At 42.7% G+C, this 17761-nt stretch overlaps 1 protein-coding gene across 1 annotated transcript in view; it reads right to left on the minus strand.

Moving 5' to 3' along the window:
* Nucleotides 1-5441: 5441 nt before the first annotated feature.
* LOC139175817 (SUN domain-containing protein 3-like) overlaps nucleotides 5442-17761 on the minus strand; it is a 37556-nt gene continuing 25236 nt past the window's right edge. Inside the window, exons 3-6 of the mRNA XM_070767116.1 lie at nucleotides 14850-14965; nucleotides 13257-13424; nucleotides 8368-8460; nucleotides 5442-6038 (exon numbers count right to left, since the gene is read on the minus strand). Coding sequence (XP_070623217.1) covers nucleotides 5922-6038; nucleotides 8368-8460; nucleotides 13257-13424; nucleotides 14850-14965 — 494 coding nt within the window. The 3' untranslated portion in view covers nucleotides 5442-5921. The remainder of the gene's footprint in view (nucleotides 6039-8367; nucleotides 8461-13256; nucleotides 13425-14849; nucleotides 14966-17761) is intronic.

The following is a 17761-nucleotide window of genomic DNA, read 5'->3' on the forward strand; positions in this document are numbered from 1 at the left end:
AGACAAGACTGATCTAGATAAATGGTCTAACCTCCAACTATCCCTCTTAGACAAGATCACTTTAATTAAAATGAATGTGCTACCAAAAGGGTTATTCCTCTTTCAAACTGTTCCTATTAGGTTACATAAAAGGTTTTTTTGATAAATTAAATAAAACAGCATATCAATTTATATGGAATAAGAAAAAAGCAAGAATTAAGCTTAAAAACATGCAAGACCACAGGACTAGAGGGGGAATGGGAGTTCCAGACTGGAAATTATATTATTTAGCCGCTTCATTAAGCTGGGTGAAAGATTGGATAACCCTTAGGGGGAAAAGAACACTAGCACTGGAGGGTTTTAATTTGGAATTCACTCCTTCCTTTTTGGGACAAAAAAAAAATCTTACACCCACTTTAAACAACATTATATAAGGAGAAGCCTAATAGAATCATGGATGAAAATTTAAAAATCACAATACCCGCAAATCCCAAGATGGATGTCGCCCACTGAAGCCGTTATATATCCAAATACAATGAATATGAATAAGATAATAACCTATGACCAATTATTGGATGAAAACGATTTGCTAATTACAAAACAAGATTTACAGCAAAAAGGGTTATCATAGATTGGATCCATTACTTTCAGATCAAATCAAGGTATAACAAAGATAGAAATAAACAGGGATTTCAAAAAACCAATAATTTAGATAAAATACTTTTAGGACCTGATGAAAAGTTAATCTCCAAAATATATAAATACCTCTTGCAACAGGAATTAGTGGAGGAACAAGTTAAGAGCAACATGGTTGCTTGGGCCCAAAACTTTGGATACACCATAAATCTAGATGAGTGGGGAATGCTATGGACGTCCAACTACAAACTAATGATCTCTGTACCATACAGAAAAAATATACATAAAATGTTTTACAGGTGGCACTTACTGCTGGCCCGATTAGCTAAAATGTACCCTAAATTATCACCAAAGTGTTGGAAGTGCAAAGAGAAGTCAGGAACATACTTCCATATGTGTTGGACGTGCCCCATGGTTAAGAAATTTTGGAGAAGAGTTAAGGACATCCTTGAACAAATAATGGACCAAAAAATCCCACTAAGACCAGAACTCTTCCTCTTGGGGATAATTAGGCACAAAACCACCAAAGAAGATAGACATCTAATGTTGTACTTAATGGCAGCCAGACTTATATATGCTCAAAATTGGAAGCAGGAGACCCCTCCTACGACATTAAAACTGATAACTAAAATTCATGAGGTGGCAGAGATGAGCAAACTAACACAGAAGTTACAGGACAGAGACAATAGAGAATCCCATAGTACTTGGAACAGGTGGTATGTTTGGATAAACCAATTTTTTTAAAAAAACTTTGACACTGCATACATACTCAAAAGAAAATAGGGGAAATAGCGAAACAAATAAACTGTTACAAAAATTTATTTATTTATTAGATTTGTATGCTGCCCCTCTCTGTAGACTCAGGACGGCTAACAACAATAATAAAAAACAGCATATAACAAATCTAATATTTAAAATAACTAAAAACCCTAATTAAAAACCAAACATACACACAATCATACCATGCATAAATTGTATAGGCCTAGGGGGAAGGAATATCTCAATTCCTCCATGCCTGACGGCAGAGGTGGGTTTTAAGGAGCTTACGAAAGGCGAGGAGAGTGGGGGCAATTCTGATCTATGGGAGAAGAACGTTCCAGAGGGCCGGGGCTGCCACAGACAAGGCTCTTCCCCTGGGTCCTGCCAAACGACATTGTTTAGTTGACGGGACCCGGAGAAGGTCCACTCTGTGGGACCTAAGTGGTCGCTGGGATTTGTGCAGCAGAAGGCGTCCCGGAGATATTCTGGTCTGATGCCATGAAGGGCTTTATAGGTCATAACCAACACTTTGAATTGTGACCGGAAACTGATCGGCAACCAATGCAGACTGCGGAGTGTTGGTGTAACATGGGCATATTTAGGGAAACCCATGATTGCTCTCACAGCTGCATTCTGCACGATCTGAAGTTTCCGAACACTTTTCAAAGGTAGCCCCATGTAGAGAGCGTTACAGTAGTCGAACCTCGAGGTGGTGAGGGCATGAGTGACTGAGCAGTGACTCCCGGTCCAGATAGGGCCGCAATTGATGCACCAGGGGAACCTGGGCAAACGCCCCCCTCGCCACAACTGAAAGATGTTTCTCTAATGTGAGCTGTGGATCGAAGAGGACGCCAAAGTTGTGGACCCTCTCTGAGGGGGTCAATGGTTCCCTGCCCCCAGGGTGATAGATGGACAGATGGAATTGTCCCTGGGAGGCAAAACCCACAGCCACTCCATCTTATCAGGGTTGAGTTTGAGTCTGTTGACACCCATCCAGACCCTAACAGCTTCCAGGCACCGGCACATCACATCCACTGCTTCGTTGACTGGACATGGGGTGGAGATATATAACTGGGAATCATCCGCATACTGATACCTCACCCCATGCCCTTGGATGATCTCGCCCAGTGGTTTCATGTAGATATTAAATAGCGGGGGAGATGACCGACCCCTGAGGCACTCCACAGGGGAGAAGCTTAGAGGTCGACCTCTGAACCCCCACTAACACTGACTGCGACCAACCGGAAAGGTAGGAGGAGAACCACTGAAGGACAGTGCCTCCCACTCCCAAACCCTCCAGCCGGAGCAGAATGATACCATGGTTGATGGTATCAAAAGCTGCTGAGAGGTCGAGAAGCACCAGGACAGAGGATAAACCCCTGTCCCAGGCCCGCCAGAGATCATCCATCAACGCAACTAAAGCAATTTCCGTGCTGTAGCCGGGCCTGAATCCTGACTGCTGAGGGCCTATATAATCGGCTTCTTCCAAGGACCGCTGAAGCTGGAGCGCTACCACCTTCTCAATAACCTTCCCCATAAAGGGAAGGTTGGAGACTGCCCGGTAGTTGTTAAAAATGGCTGGGTCCAGGGAAGGCTTCTTGAGGAGGGGGTGCACAAGTGCCTCCTTGTAGAGATCTAGAAAGGACCCCCTTCCCAAATAAGTATTGACAATCTCCTGGACCCAGCTCCGTGTCACCTCCCGGCTGGCCGAGACCAGCCAGGAGGGACACGGATCCAATAAGCAGGTGGCGGAACTCACAGCTCCAATGGCCTTGTTCACTTCATCAGATGTCACCACATCAAACTCCTCCCAGACAGATGGACAAGTATGGGCCCCAGTCACCTCGACTGACTCATTGTCAGTCGACTCTATTATCCAGTTAGAGTCGAGGTCCACCCAGATCCAAGCGATTTTATCAGCGAAAAATGTGTTAAAGTCCTCGGCACTACTCTGTAAGGGCTCCCCAACTTCCCCCTGGTTAAGAAGGGGGCGGGTCACCCTAAACAGAGCAGCCAGGCAGGATTCCGCTGATGCAATCAAGGCAGCATGATATGCACCTCTTGCCGCTTTGAGCGTCACTTTGTAAGTCTTAATATGAGCTCTTACAAGTGTTCAATCGGATTTGGATTTACTCTTCCTCCATTGCTTCTCTAGATGTCTCTTCTGGAGTTTCAATTACCGGAGCTCCTCGTTGAACCATGGAGCTCGACGGGGTCTAGTGCCGCGGAGAGGTCGCAATGGCGCAATCCCCAAGCGCCCTCTGAAAGCCCTCTGGGTCCATCAGGCTTCTGGGGTGGAACCACCTAGTCGATTCTGCTTCCCTGCGGGGAAGGATTGGGGCCAGGAAGTCAAGCCGCAATAGAAAATGGTCTGACCATGATAAAGGCAACACTTCTAAGCCCCTTAGTCTCAGACCATTACTCAATTGCTCAGAGAGGAATACCATGTCGGGTGTGTGCCCCCCCTTGTGAGTCGGACCCTGTACTACTTGAGTCAGGTCCATGGCTGTCATGGTGGCCATGAATTCCTGTGCTAGCCCAGAGGTTTTGCCAAGCGACAGCAGGTTAAAGTCCCCCAAGACAATAGGTCTGGAAAACCCCACCGCCAGCACAGCTACCTCCTCGAGCACCACAGGCAGGTCTGTTGACACGCAGCTGGGAGGCAAGTATGTGAGTAACAAGCCCATCTCAACCCCTAAGTCCAACTTCACCAGGAGGGACTCACAACCCACAATCTCTGGAACAACGAGTCTATGCAGGCAAAGGCTCTCCCTGGCTATAATAGCCACACACACCCTTGCCTGGAGTCAAGGCTGATATCAAATTTCAGAGAGAGAAACTCCTCCCTTCGGGCCCAGCCAGGTTTCCAGTCACACATGCCAGGTTGGCCTCCTCATCCAGGATCAAATCCCGGATGAGGAGAGCTTTATTTACCACCGACCTGGCATTGAGTAGCAACAGCCTGAGCCCAGGACCACAATTACACTCGTCACCAAGGCCCTGGGTGGAGCTCACAGAGCCCGAACAAGGGATCGTTATTAAGCAGCGATCTCTTGTTCCCATGGAACGGCTAACTCTATGGCTCCCACCATATCTGCCTCTCCCCAGCAACACCGGAATATTCCGACCCTCTGCCACCCCAGAGATCGGTGCCCCCTCCCCTCCCACCTCTCCAGTGTCAAGTAGGCCAGTTAAATCATTCACACCATTTCCATTCATCTCATCCATACCAAAATCCCACCTACCCCACCCATCCCACCCATAACAATCACTCATTTCATACATATTATCACACCTGCCCCAATTATCCATCAATTGAAAAGAAAAACCCAATTAACTCTAAAATTGATATTAATTGATGTTAATCGATATTTAAAAGTATATAAATGTAACCATTGACTTTTATTGAACCACTAATTCGCAGTTAAATATAACCCTAGGAAAGAAGTATAGAGAGATAGAAAAAGGTAATTTAAGATTAATTTATAATGAAATTAGGAAATGAAATGGGTGTAAATAAATAAGCTGTAGACAACAAGGTCCAGCCAAACAGCTGGCATTTATGTTAAGTTCTGATACCAATGTAAATTATTGTATAAAGCATTATGCTGTGTTATGTAATGTTTCTTGTTTGTATGTTTGTTTATGTTCTTTTTTTCTGTTTTGAATGTAAATAACTAATAAAGATTTTTTTAAAAAAATCATATCTTCATCTGCAGCTGTGTTTCACAAATTTCCTACTTAATCCCAAATCTCTGACAGGCCAGATTAACATAATTTTTATGAGGAAGATAACATGCAACAAGAGTAAATTCTTTCCTCATTACAAAACGTTTGTTCAATAAATGTGTATGAGGTTCGACTGTGCATGGGCAACTACAGACATCAAAGCCAACTTTATCTATGTTGCTTTTCTCAGAAAGAAAATAAATATGTGGCCACAGAGAAATTTATTGTCTTCCTATGCGGTAAATTTTTCATATATTTTTCTCCCTGAATAATAATAATAATTAATAATAATAATAATAATAATTTATTAGATTTGAAGCAATGAATAGTCATAAATAATTTAAAATTCTGTTTATTAATCTGTGCTACAAGTAATCCTAGAATTACAACTATTCATGTAATGTTTATGTGAACTTACAATGGAACTGAAAAATGACATGACAATTTTTACAACAATCATTGCAGCATCCCCAATGGTCATGTGATCAAAATTTGACCATTTTATAACTGGCTTGTATTTATGATGGTTGCAATAGATTACCTTTTGTGAGCTTTTGATAAGAAAAGTTAATGGAGAAGCCACATACAAGTAACAACCGTGTTACTATTTTAACTGCAGTTATTCACTTAACAAGAAAGGTGGTAAAATAAGACAACATTTAACGAACATCTTGCTAGCAATAGAAAATATAAGATCAAGGACTACCTATATTTCATAACAGAAACAGAAATACTATTACAAAATACTGCACATAATATGCTAAACAGTGTATGCTATACTATAATGTACTAAAATAATAGATTAGCTTCCTAGAATTCTAAGTTGCACTTGGATTTCCATGCACTCTAAGCCGATATATGCACGTATACTTAGGATGGCCCCAGCTGCTTATCACTTTCAGCTTTATATATTTTATCAATTCAGAAGACTCATTCTGAAAAAGAGAGATATTTTTTTAATTGTTTAATTATTGTGATTAAAAGTAATTACAAGTAATATATTTTTCTTTAAATATGTCTACTGTACGCTGAACCACTAACTTAAAAATAGGATATGTGTACATTAATGATTGTCCTGCATTCACAACTTGCCTCAAGCACTCCCCTCCTAATTCTACTTCCATATATTTGGAAGGAATACGAGTCATGACTTTATTTTAAAAAATTATTGGTTTAATGTAGCTGATTTAATAAACTATAAAAAATCACCAGAATAAGCAAAATGCACGCAGCACATAAAAACTAAGATTCTTTCTTTTATTTATTTTACAGATTCTAATTTTAAATTAACAGTTCATGCTCTGAATTAAAACAATATTTATTTATTTGAATTATTTCTATATCATTGTAATCTATATACATTCCTATGCATATAGCCCTCAACATAAAACTGATCGCTTTGCAATCATTCAAAATTAAGGTATTTATGACCCAGTCCTGGAGTTCCAAAAGCTGACATCCCATGATCATCTGACAGCATTTTGGGAACTGAGAAATTGGCCTGCATTTATAGCTGTTGCAGCTTCCTGCTATTATTTTACATTTTTACAGAAAACTGGCATTTACATCTGGTTTCTGGCAAAAACTGTAGCTAACAATGGGTTCACCTAACCATGGTGTTTAATAAACATGGTATTTGCTTAACGGCTGCTGCAAAAAAGGTTGTAAAATTGAGTCTTTTCTGTGATAAAATAAGACATTAGACCAAAACAATAATAATAAATGCAGAGAATGTGCACTCGTCCCCTGCATTGTCTTTCAGTTTAGAAAATCTTTGTTTAGATTAATTTTCAAAAGAATGTGAGTGTGAGTTCTGACTTTAAGATACAGCTGTTCTGTAATCCAGGGACTACAATAAAATGTGTCTGCAAATCCTTGCCCCTAATCTCTCCAAATGCAGGTTTTCTAAAAAACAAATGGGGGATACTAATGATGACATGCACTAAATGAGTTGATTCCATGAGAAGGATGATCTCGAAGCTAAGAACCAAGTCATAAATCATTTGCCAATAAATAAAAATCTGCCAAAGTAAAGTTCTAATAATTCCTTCTGTCCAGGCAGAAGAGGAAAATGCAAAAAACTGGCATTTTCACATAGATATCTTACTGTTCATTCGTTTAGCACTAGATTGGAATTTAATGTCAAAAGGAATTAACCCGAGATCCTATCCTTTTCCTTTTTGTCTTACGGAAAATCATGATGATTATATACTTACTGTATTTTTCGGAGTATAAGACACACCTTAGTTTTTGAGGAGGAAAATAATGGAAAAAAATCTGCCTACCAGATATTCATCTGGCTAGCATCCTTAGTCTGGTCGGCTTCAGCACATTATTTTATCCCCTGGTTAGAGCTTTTTTTAAAAAAAACGTATTCAGAGAGAGTAACAATGAAAATGCTTGCAAGCCGGTAAGAGCTGGGAATATTGTAAGCACCTGATTAGGGCTGGAAAGAAACATTCAGAGCAGGTATAGCAGGGGTAAGCAAAATTGGCTTTTCTATGACTTGTGCACTTCAACTCCCAGAATTGATGTTAGTTCAGGAATTCTGGGAGTTGAAGTTCCACATGTCATAGAAGAGCCAACTTTGCCTACCCCAGAATGGAATGGTGTGGAATGGAATGGAATAGAATAGCATAGAATAGAATTCTTTATTGGCCAAGTGTAATTGCACACACAAGGAATTTGTCTTTGATGCATATGCTCTCAGTGTACATAAAAGAAAAGATACATTTGTCAAGAATCATGAGGTACAACACAATGATTGTCATAGGGGTCAAATAATGAAGAAGCAATCAATATTAATAAAAGTCTTAAGGATACAAGCAACAAGAAGTAGAGCAATTAAAAAAAGTCTTTGCAGACAGGGCTTGGAAAACATTCTTCACAGAGAGTAACATTGAAAGAGCTTGCAAACTGGTAAGAGATGGAAACATTGTTAGCACCTGGTTAGGGCTGGAAAGAAATATGGAGCAAGTAGAGCAATGAAAAAAGCCTGCAAAGACCTAGAGCTTGGAAAATATTCTTCGCAGAGAGTAACAATGAAAGAGCCTGCAAGGTAAGAGCTGGGTAGCACCTAATTAGGGCTGAAAATAAGAGTATAAGACTCACTCACATTTTCAGCCTCTTTTAGGGAAGAATAGGGTGCGTCTTATACTCTGAAAAATATGCTACGTTAAGTATATGGATTCCTATAACTGTTCCCTTTGTCAACAGCAATGTTTATTAAAATTATGTGGAAATTTTCCAGCATCTTTTACATACTTTCAGTTGGAATGTTTGAATGAAGAATCCTTCCACATCATATGTAAACTGACCCAAGAAAGTTCCTTGTTTCTCTTCTTCTGCTTTTAGTCCCTTTGGAAAGAAAGGATTAATTACCAACAATTTATTTATTCATTTATTTAATTTAACTTCTATGCCGCCCAATCCCAAAGAACTCAAACAATCATGACATAATACAGCATTCCATAATAGAAGATAGACAAAGATTTTATGTATTTTGGAATCAAATCTTAAATAAGTAGGTAATCAAATTATGGACAAATATTTTTAAGTTACTAATATGAGACAGTTCATTGTTTACTGGCTATTAATGGCCCACTGATATCTTAATTAAAAAAACAATTATTTACCTGTACATTTATCATCAACAATACTCAGAAATATGAATATGTACATTTATCATCAACAATACTCAGAAATATGAAGCAAAAATTTATTATTTTTAGTTTACATATTTCAACAACATACATCGTTCTTTCATCCTGAAAAATGCCAGTATAGGCTGAGCAATTATATGGTGCCTCTGAAAGACCAATTTGGTCTGAAATGCACTGGAGTACAGTTTATGTATTTATGTTTCTATACATACAGAGACATATGCACACTTACAAAGTGTTTCTTCAGTGACCAATGGACTATTTCATTATATTTTGTTCCATTCACCCATGAATATAAGATCCAAGCCAAGAATCTAGGAAGACACCCAAATTGAATAGAATAGAATTTTATTGGCCAAGTGTGATTGGACACACAATGAATTTGTCTTGGTGCATATGCTCTCAGCGTACATAAAAGAAAAAGATACATTTGTCAAGAATCATGTGGTACAACACTTAATGATTTCCCCCCCTCAGAACCAAGGATGGACAGTTGGTGTGGTCCTTTGGGGGCAGTACCCACAGCTACTCTGTCTTGTCAGGATTAAGTTTGAGCCTGTTAACTCCTATCCAGACTCTCACAGCTTCCAGGCACCGGCACATCACATCCACTGCTTCATTGAACTGGCATAGAGATGTATAGCTGGGTATCATCAGCATATTGCTAGTACCTCACCCCATGCCAACAAATTATCTCACCCAGTGGTTTTATGTAGATGTTAAATAGGACAGGAGAAAGAACTGAATCCTGCGGTATCCCGCAAAGGAGGAGCCTGGGGGTCAACCTCTGTCCTCCCACCAACACTGACTGCAACCGACTGGGGAGATAGGAGGAGAATCACTGTAAAATAGTGCCTCCCACTCCCAACTCCCCTAGTTGCCACAGAAGAATACCATGGTCAATGGTATTGAAAGGTTCTGAGCGGTCAGGAAGCATGAAGATAGAGAAATTACTTCTATTCCAGGCTCACCAGATATCATCCATCAGCATGACCAAATATAAGGTCAAACAGGATGAAGGAACACAAGCTTTTAAAGGATTATACTTCAGCAAGAGGGAATCTATGGATATTCCATAGTACCTGTTGTGAGCGCTCCTTGTACACCTCTGGTAATGGCAGATTCTGAGGAGGATGAGCCAGGCCCCTCTGGATACTCTGGGCCAGCTTATGCAGAGAGTGAGAGTGAGGGAGAAATAGACCTGGATGAACCCGAGGAATCACCAGGGGTGGCAGATATCTCAATGGGGGATTGGTCCCAGTCAGAGGACGAAGAAGATATTAGAGTGGATGAACCACTCTTAAATGCTAGATTCAAGACAGCAAAACTATATGGCAAAAGGAAGTAATTGGTAGCTTTAACTCTATGGAGTTTGCTGGCCACTCCCAGCAGATATACAAGATAAGGATTTTGGAAAATTCTGTGCAGAAATTCTGAGTGTCAACATTGCTGTCACGGATACTGTGTTAGATCTGGAGCTCTAGAGAAAGCCCCCTTAAAAACCTGATCCCTGCTTTGCAAAAGTTCTTTGCTAGAAGCTGCATGCCTGTCAAAATGTGGTGAGCTGATTTTTATTACTCTATTAATCATCATCTTTCTTATCTTGCTGGAATGTCGGAGGCTCTGAAACTGGCATCTTTCTCTGCAGCTTATATGATAACTTTGCAGCAAGGGACAATATTCCCAGAACTTTTAAGACTGAATTCTGCTCCTAATGTTGCTTTTTCAAATAAAGAGTGTAATTCAAACCTTAAATGGTAGGTTTGAGCTGTTTGTGTTAATCTAAAAAGTCCGGGATAGAACAGTCCCTGAGGATTGAACAAGAAGCAATGGATGGAAACTCATTAGAGGGAGATTCAACCTGGAATCTTCCAGCCCTATGCTTGTGTCTATGGTTGTGAAGAAAATTACTGCAAAATGTGCTTTTGTATTTGCTGGTTTAGTCTATGTATCATAATGTGGGTTTGCCACTGCCATTTGTAAAATATGAGCTATAGTTTAGTATCTTGTATGAATCCAATAATAACAAGTAAACAACCTCTATAATTATAACAAAATATTCAGAAATTTTTCAGCTAATCACAGTACAGTAATCCCCAGGTTATGATAGGTAACTTATTAACCATTCAAAGTTACAACCCCTCCTCAGTATTTATAACCCACTCCCAAAGTTTTATTTATTAGATTTGTATGCCGCCCCTGTCCATAGACTCAGGGCGTTACAAGTTACAAATGTTTCAACACCATGCTGTCATTCACACTTATGAACAATGGCAGAGATGCTGCAGCATTCACCCTGCCTATCCCCCATCTCAAGCCATGGTCTTCATAGGCATTCTGGCTGTGGAGATTCACTTACCTTGCAAATATCTCCTCTCTGCCATGGTTTCTTTGTCTGCTTCATTGTTTCAGGTCTTGGGTGCATTTGCAGAGAACAGAGGCATAAAGTACTGTGAGATCATGTAAGATCAGTAGCGTGAAATCTCATGCTACTGATCGTGTGAAATCTCACACTAGTTTAGGCTGTTGTTCTCTGCAAATTGAGGCTGGACAAGATATGCAGCAAAAGGCTTTGCAAATGGAGGGAACAGGGAAGGCTTCGGTCCTTCAGGCCTTCCCTGTGTTTTCCATTTCCTTGCCAAAGCCTGCAGGATGACTGCATCCTTTGTAAGCTTCAGCAATCCTCTGCAAAAAGCATTTGCCAGTAGAGTGGAGCTGGAGAAAGAAAGGGTGGAAAAGAAACAACTTGCTAGATCTTTACAAGGTAAGTGACCCGGCATGGAGGCGGGAAGCAATTGTGGGGAGCAATGTTCCCTCTAATTTTTTTTCGGTGTGGGCAGAAAAGTATAGTGTCTAAGCGGCAGTCCCTTTGGGACTGGGCGGCATAGAAGTATAAATAGATAGATAGATAGATAGATAGATAGATAGATAGATAGATAGATAGATAGATAGATAGATGGATAATTTCCCTTTTTTAATTAAAAGAAATTAATAAAACAAAACCAAAATCTATTATTATTACTATCTTCTCCTCTTTTTCCATCCCTGTCTCCTCCCCCCTTATGGGTGTGGGTGTCTGTGTGTGTGTGTGTCTGTGTGAACTCTTGAACAATTTCCAATAACAGGTGAGCTATTGGAAATGGTTCAAGAGTTCACACACACACACATACAAGGATGGTTTTTTTTTCTATGTTATTATTTGGGTGCTTTTTACCATATGCTTTAAATCAAGAGTCATTTCTCTCTCTTTCTCTCTCCCCCTCTTGCTCTCTCTCTTTTTCTCTTTCTCTCTCCCTCTCTTTCTCTCTCCCCCTCTTGCTCTCTCTCTCCTTTTCTCTGTTGTTTTCTTTCTCTCTCTCTATTGCTTTCTCTCTCTCTCACTCTTTCTATTTCACTTGCTTTCTTTCTCTTCTCTCTTACTCTCTCTCTCCCCTCTTTCTCTCTCTCTCTCTTTCTCACTTACTTTCTCTCTCCCCCCATCTCTGTCAGCGAGGGGGCTGCGAGTGCGCTTTCTCCGAGCGCTTCGGGAACGCCTGCCCTGCCTCTACTGCAGCCCCCTTGCTGAAAGCTCAGGACAAAAGTTCTCCCAGCGAGGGGGCTGTGAGAGGGGTGGGGCGGGCATTCCTGAAGCGCGCGGAGAAAAGCCTCTGACAGCCACTTCGTTGGGAGCACTTTTGCCGAGCCAGCCCCATTGCAGCTGCCCCTCTGTTCCAGCCCCGCCCTCCCAAAGAGTGGGGCTGCCCCGTCCTGGCCAATTGCATCCCTCTTGCCAGGAGCGCGGATGAGGACGAGGAGAAGAAGCTGCATGTCTTGTCCAAGGCAGGAGGCGGAGGAGGAGGAGAGGGGGCGGATCGGGCGGCAGGGCGCACAGCTTACGGGGAACGGTGGTGGGGAGCATGAGGTATTTCAGTGGGTCGGGGAATCCTTGGGTGGTTTTAAGCAGTTGGCCTGTTTCATTACTATCCCCCCCCCATGGCCTCCCCTACCATGAAATAAATGTGTAGTTAATGACCCGCGTATTCGATTATCGAATGCATGGATGAAAGTAGGAAGTGACCATGGCCAACTTACACGATTCACACCTACAAATCCTCAGGTTATGAATATAATTGACATAGTATTACTAATGTATACTAATGAGGACTACCTTTTTGGTGAAATCAAGATGGTTAATTTGAAAAATAGCATATTTAGCCCTAAAATCATGTTTGTTGGTTTGTTCATAGTCTAATGACATAATAAAGTGTAAAATAAAATAAGTGTGCCATATTCCCAATTGTATATCAAATGGTATATCAAATATATTGGGATAAATTTAAAAGCATATTTGGATGTAAAATAAAATTTAATGAAATGATCGAATACAATCATCTTATTAGTTGATACCAATCTGATCTATATAGCAGTCCTAAACTATAACAATCATAAGAATTCAAGTTGCAAGTTACTTTTTACTTAAATTTAGTAAATAAATTAGAACATGATGCTTACATAAATAGCAAAATCTTTGGGCGCACTAGAGATCTCATCCGTGGGGGAGATTTTCTTGGATATGTGTTGGATTGTAACAGCTGTTGGAATAATTTCCTTAGCTAGTTTGATAACAGTTTCACCTTGATTTCCAGGAAAAGACCAGCAGTTTCCAGGGTGGTAACTGGGCTTAAAGAAAATACAGAGAAAATTCTGAATAATTTAAGCATTCTACTGTATAAATGCTATAACTCAATTAAAAATAATAATAATTAATAATAATTTATTAGATTTGTATGTCACCCCTCTCCGAGGATTTAATTGTTCAGTTTGGTTTCTATAGTTTGAGATTCTGTTTCATTAATGATATTTATTCTGTGTGATATAATATATTTTTTGAATGTTACTTGGAACCTTTTGAAAAACTTCTACTAAAGAAAGAAACTTTAATAAATGTTCAGGCAAATCAGAAACTTCCAAGAATCCAATCTAGACTCAGCTGTTCAAACTACTGTAATCAACTAGAATGCATGCCACATGCTATAAAAATAAAGTAGCCAAGCATAAACGAAGAATCAAGAATTTGCACTCCAAATATGGCAATCAAGATGGGACACAAAGAACCAATCAGAAAGCAGCATGACTAAAAGCTAATCTGAAATCAAGACAAGTGGCTATAATAATAAACACGACCTTACAGACAAACCTCACTCCATAAAAGATCTTGGAATATTCATCTCAAATGATTGAAGTGCCAAAGCCCACTGCAGCAACATCGCCAAAAAGGCTTGAAGGGTTGTTAATTTAATCCTATGTAACTTTTGCTCTTGTAACTTCACACTACTAGAGCATACAAAACTTTTGCCAGACCCATCCTTGAATACAGCTGATCTGTCTGGAACCCACATCACATTTTGGACATAAACATTCTAGAAAATGTCCAGAGATACTTTACTGGAAGAGCCCTCTACTCCTCCACTCGCAACAGAATACTATGCAACTAGACTTACAATCCTAGGTTTAGAAAGCTTAGAACTATGTCACCTTAAATATGACCTAAGCATAGCCCATAAAATCATCTGCTACAACATCCTTCCTGTGAACAACTACTTCAGCTTCAATCACAACAACACACAAGCACACAACAGATACAAGTAAACCGTTCTAAACTCGACTGCAGGAAATATGACTTTAATAACCAGGTAGTTGATGCATGGAACTCACTACCAGACTCTGTAGTATCATCACTTAAACCCCAGTCTATCCTTAGACTATCCACTGTTGACCTCTCCTGATTCCTAAGAGGTCAGCAAGGGGCGTGCATAAGTGCACCAGTGTGCCTTCAGTCCCCTGTCCAAATGTTTCCCTCTTACTAGTATCATGTATACAAATATATATTGTTATATCTTTGTAAACCACTAATACATACTTAACAAAACAAACAAATAAATAAAAATAAATAAAGACTTGACCCCAAGCAATTAACTTTGGTTTGCATAATGTATCACTTTGCCTCTGAAGATTCTAGCCACAATTGCTAGTAAAATCTCAAGGAATCTATTCTCCATCTTACAGCCCAATACTGCTCCCCAAATACTTTATATTTATTTATACCTGAAGAATTATCTCTGGCGATTTCACAAAAGGGAATATAATGAATGACTTCCAGGAATAGGTCCAGCCAAGATAGTGGTAGCTTCTAATGGTTCTGGGCTGAACAATACTGGCACCTAAAACAATGTATTACAATTAAATATCTCATCATTTATTTATTTTAAAGAATATTATATAAACAAATTCAGGCATACAAGACTAATGCCATTTAAGAGCAAATAGAATCCAGAAAATATAATATCTATTACAGTTTATGTACAACAAACAATTAGCAAACACCATATTTTTCAGTGTATAAGACATACCTTTTTACCTCAAAAAAGTGTGTCAAAAACTGGGTGCGTCTTATACACCAAATGTTTCATGGGCATTGGGCGATGGTGGCAATGGTGGCAATGGCGACAATGGGTGGAATTAGAGAGCTGATTCTGCCTGAGAAAGAGCTGCCACCACCAATCCTTCTTGTAGTAGTCAGCAGCGTAGTCCGTGACGGCAGTGGCGTTACAGCTTCTCATGTGGCTTGATGGCAGTGGCGGTGGCTAGCTTCCACTGCAGTCACCAAAACATGGGAAAGCTGCTGCAGCCACCGCACCAAAAGAAAGCCACTGCCACCGCTGCTGGCAACTTCTGCATCCTGCAGCCTCCGATGGCGCCAGCTGCTGCATCACCCCCAGCTACTGCTCAAGCATCTCAAGCCATTGCCTGGCCCACTTGCCGGGACTCCTATAAACTGCAAGAAGTGATAGGTCAGTTGGTACATAATGGAATGATTTCTACCTCTTTGGGGGAAGGAAAGAAAGATGGCTGAAGATGGCTGACTCAGTGGAGTGGGGGGAGAGAGAGGAGCAAATGCTTAATCAGCTGGCTTTGGGGCTTGCCAGCATTTTTCTCCTGTTACCAAAGCCTGGCAGCTGCAGCTGCAAACTTGATTTCCTCTCCTTGCCCCTTCCTCTGTTGCAAACGTTCCATCTGTTTGGGAGGGGAGCGTTCTAGAATGCTTGGGGCTGGCTCTCTGCCCGGAGGGGAGTGCGAGGCAGCAGTGTCTGGGTGGCATTCAAGCTTCTCTCCCTCCCTCCCAATATTACACAACAAAATTGTGCCTTCCTGCTTTTGCAAGTAGATGTACCAGTGTTTCGGGTGTTTTTTAAAAAAAACATTCTGTAGTGAGCACCACACACATCCATACGTTCTTTTCCATTTTTTAAAAAAATAAATTTTATTGATTTTTATAAAATGGTTACATAAAACAAACATATAACAGTGCACAGTGCGTGTGCCCATCACCTAACAAACAAGACACCCCCCTTCACCACCACCACCCATACAAGGGGATTCAAAGATTTTGATTTTGTTTATCTATATTTCCTTGGCTCTATCTTGCATTAGATACAGTGATCCCTCAAGTTTTGCGTCCTCGAGCATCGCGAAAGGGCTATATCGCGAGTTTTCAACCCGGAAGTAAACTCCACCATCTGCGCATGCGTGCCCTTCCACGCATGCGTAGATGGTGGAGTTTCCCCGCCGGGCAGAGGCTTCCCTGGGTCTTCCCCCTCTTGCCCCGGTAAGACCCCAGCGGCGGCGCGAGCAACGGCGTGGGCTGGCGGGCGGCACGCGCGCGGGAAACCCCAGCTCCGCTTTCCAGCTGGGAAGCGGAGCCGGCAACAGCGTGGGCGGGCGGGCAGCGCGCGCGAGCTTGGGGACACCCCACCTCCGCCTCCCAGCTGGGAAGCGGAGCTAGGGTGTCCCCACCGCGCGCACGTTGCTGCGGAAAGCGCGCGCGCTTGGAGACACCCCACCTCCGCCTCCCAGCTGGGAAGGGAGCTAGGGTGTCCCCACGCGCGCGCGCGTTGCTGGGGAAAGCGCGCGCGCTTGGGGACACCCCACCTCCGCCTCCCAGCTGGGAAGCGGAGCTAGGGTGTCCCCACCGCGCGCACGTTGCTGGGGAAAGCGCGCGCGCTTGGAGACACCCCACCTCCGCCTCCCAGCTGGGAAGGGAGCTAGGGTGTCCCCACGCGCGCGCGCGTTGCTGGGGAAAGCGCGCGCGCTTGGGGACACCCCACCTCCGCCTCCCAGCTGGGAAGCGGAGCTAGGGTGTCCCCACCGCGCGCGTTGCTGGGGAAAGCGCGCGCGCTTGGAGACACCCCACCTCCGCCTCCCAGCTGGGAAGCGGAGCTAGGGTGTCCCCACCGCGCGCGCGTTGCTGGGGAAAGCGCGCGCCCTTGGAGACACCCCACCTCCGCCTCCCAGCTGGGAAGCGGAGCTAGGGTGTCCCCACGCGCGTGCGCGTTGCTGGGGAAAGCGCGCGCGCTTGGAGACACCCCACCTCCGCCTCCCAGCTGGGAAGCGGAGCTAGGGTGTCCCCACCGCGCGCGCGTTGCTGGGGAAAGCGCACGCCCTTGGAGACACCCCACCTCCGCCTCCCAGCTGGGAAGCAGAGCTAGGGTGTCCCCACCGCGCGTTGCTGGGGAAAGCGCGCGCGCTTGGGGACACACCACCTCCGCCTCCCAGCTGGGAAGCGGAGCTAGGGTGTCCCCACCGCGCGCGCGTTGCTGGGGAAAGCGCGCGCGCTTGTCGACACCCCACCTCCGCCTCCCAGCTGGGAAGCGGAGCTGGGGTGTCCCCAAGCGCGCGCGCACCCCAGGCGCGAGCAACGGGGTGGGCGGGCGAAGGGCGGGCGGCAGTGGAAGTAAAAACACCATCTGCGCATGCGCAGATGGTGTTTTTACTTCCGCACCGCTACTTCGCTAAAAATCGATCATCGCGTGGGGTCCTGGAACGGAACCCTCGCGATGATCAAGGGATCACTGTATTACTAAAAGAGTGATTGCAGTTTATTTTTCACATTTACATCACAGATTCTACTCAACATATAATCTTTGACCTTATTCCATTGTACCATCAGCTTCTCCAGT

The sequence above is a fragment of the Erythrolamprus reginae genome, chromosome Z (genome assembly GCF_031021105.1).
Source record: "Erythrolamprus reginae isolate rEryReg1 chromosome Z, rEryReg1.hap1, whole genome shotgun sequence".
NCBI lineage: Eukaryota > Metazoa > Chordata > Lepidosauria > Squamata > Dipsadidae > Erythrolamprus > Erythrolamprus reginae.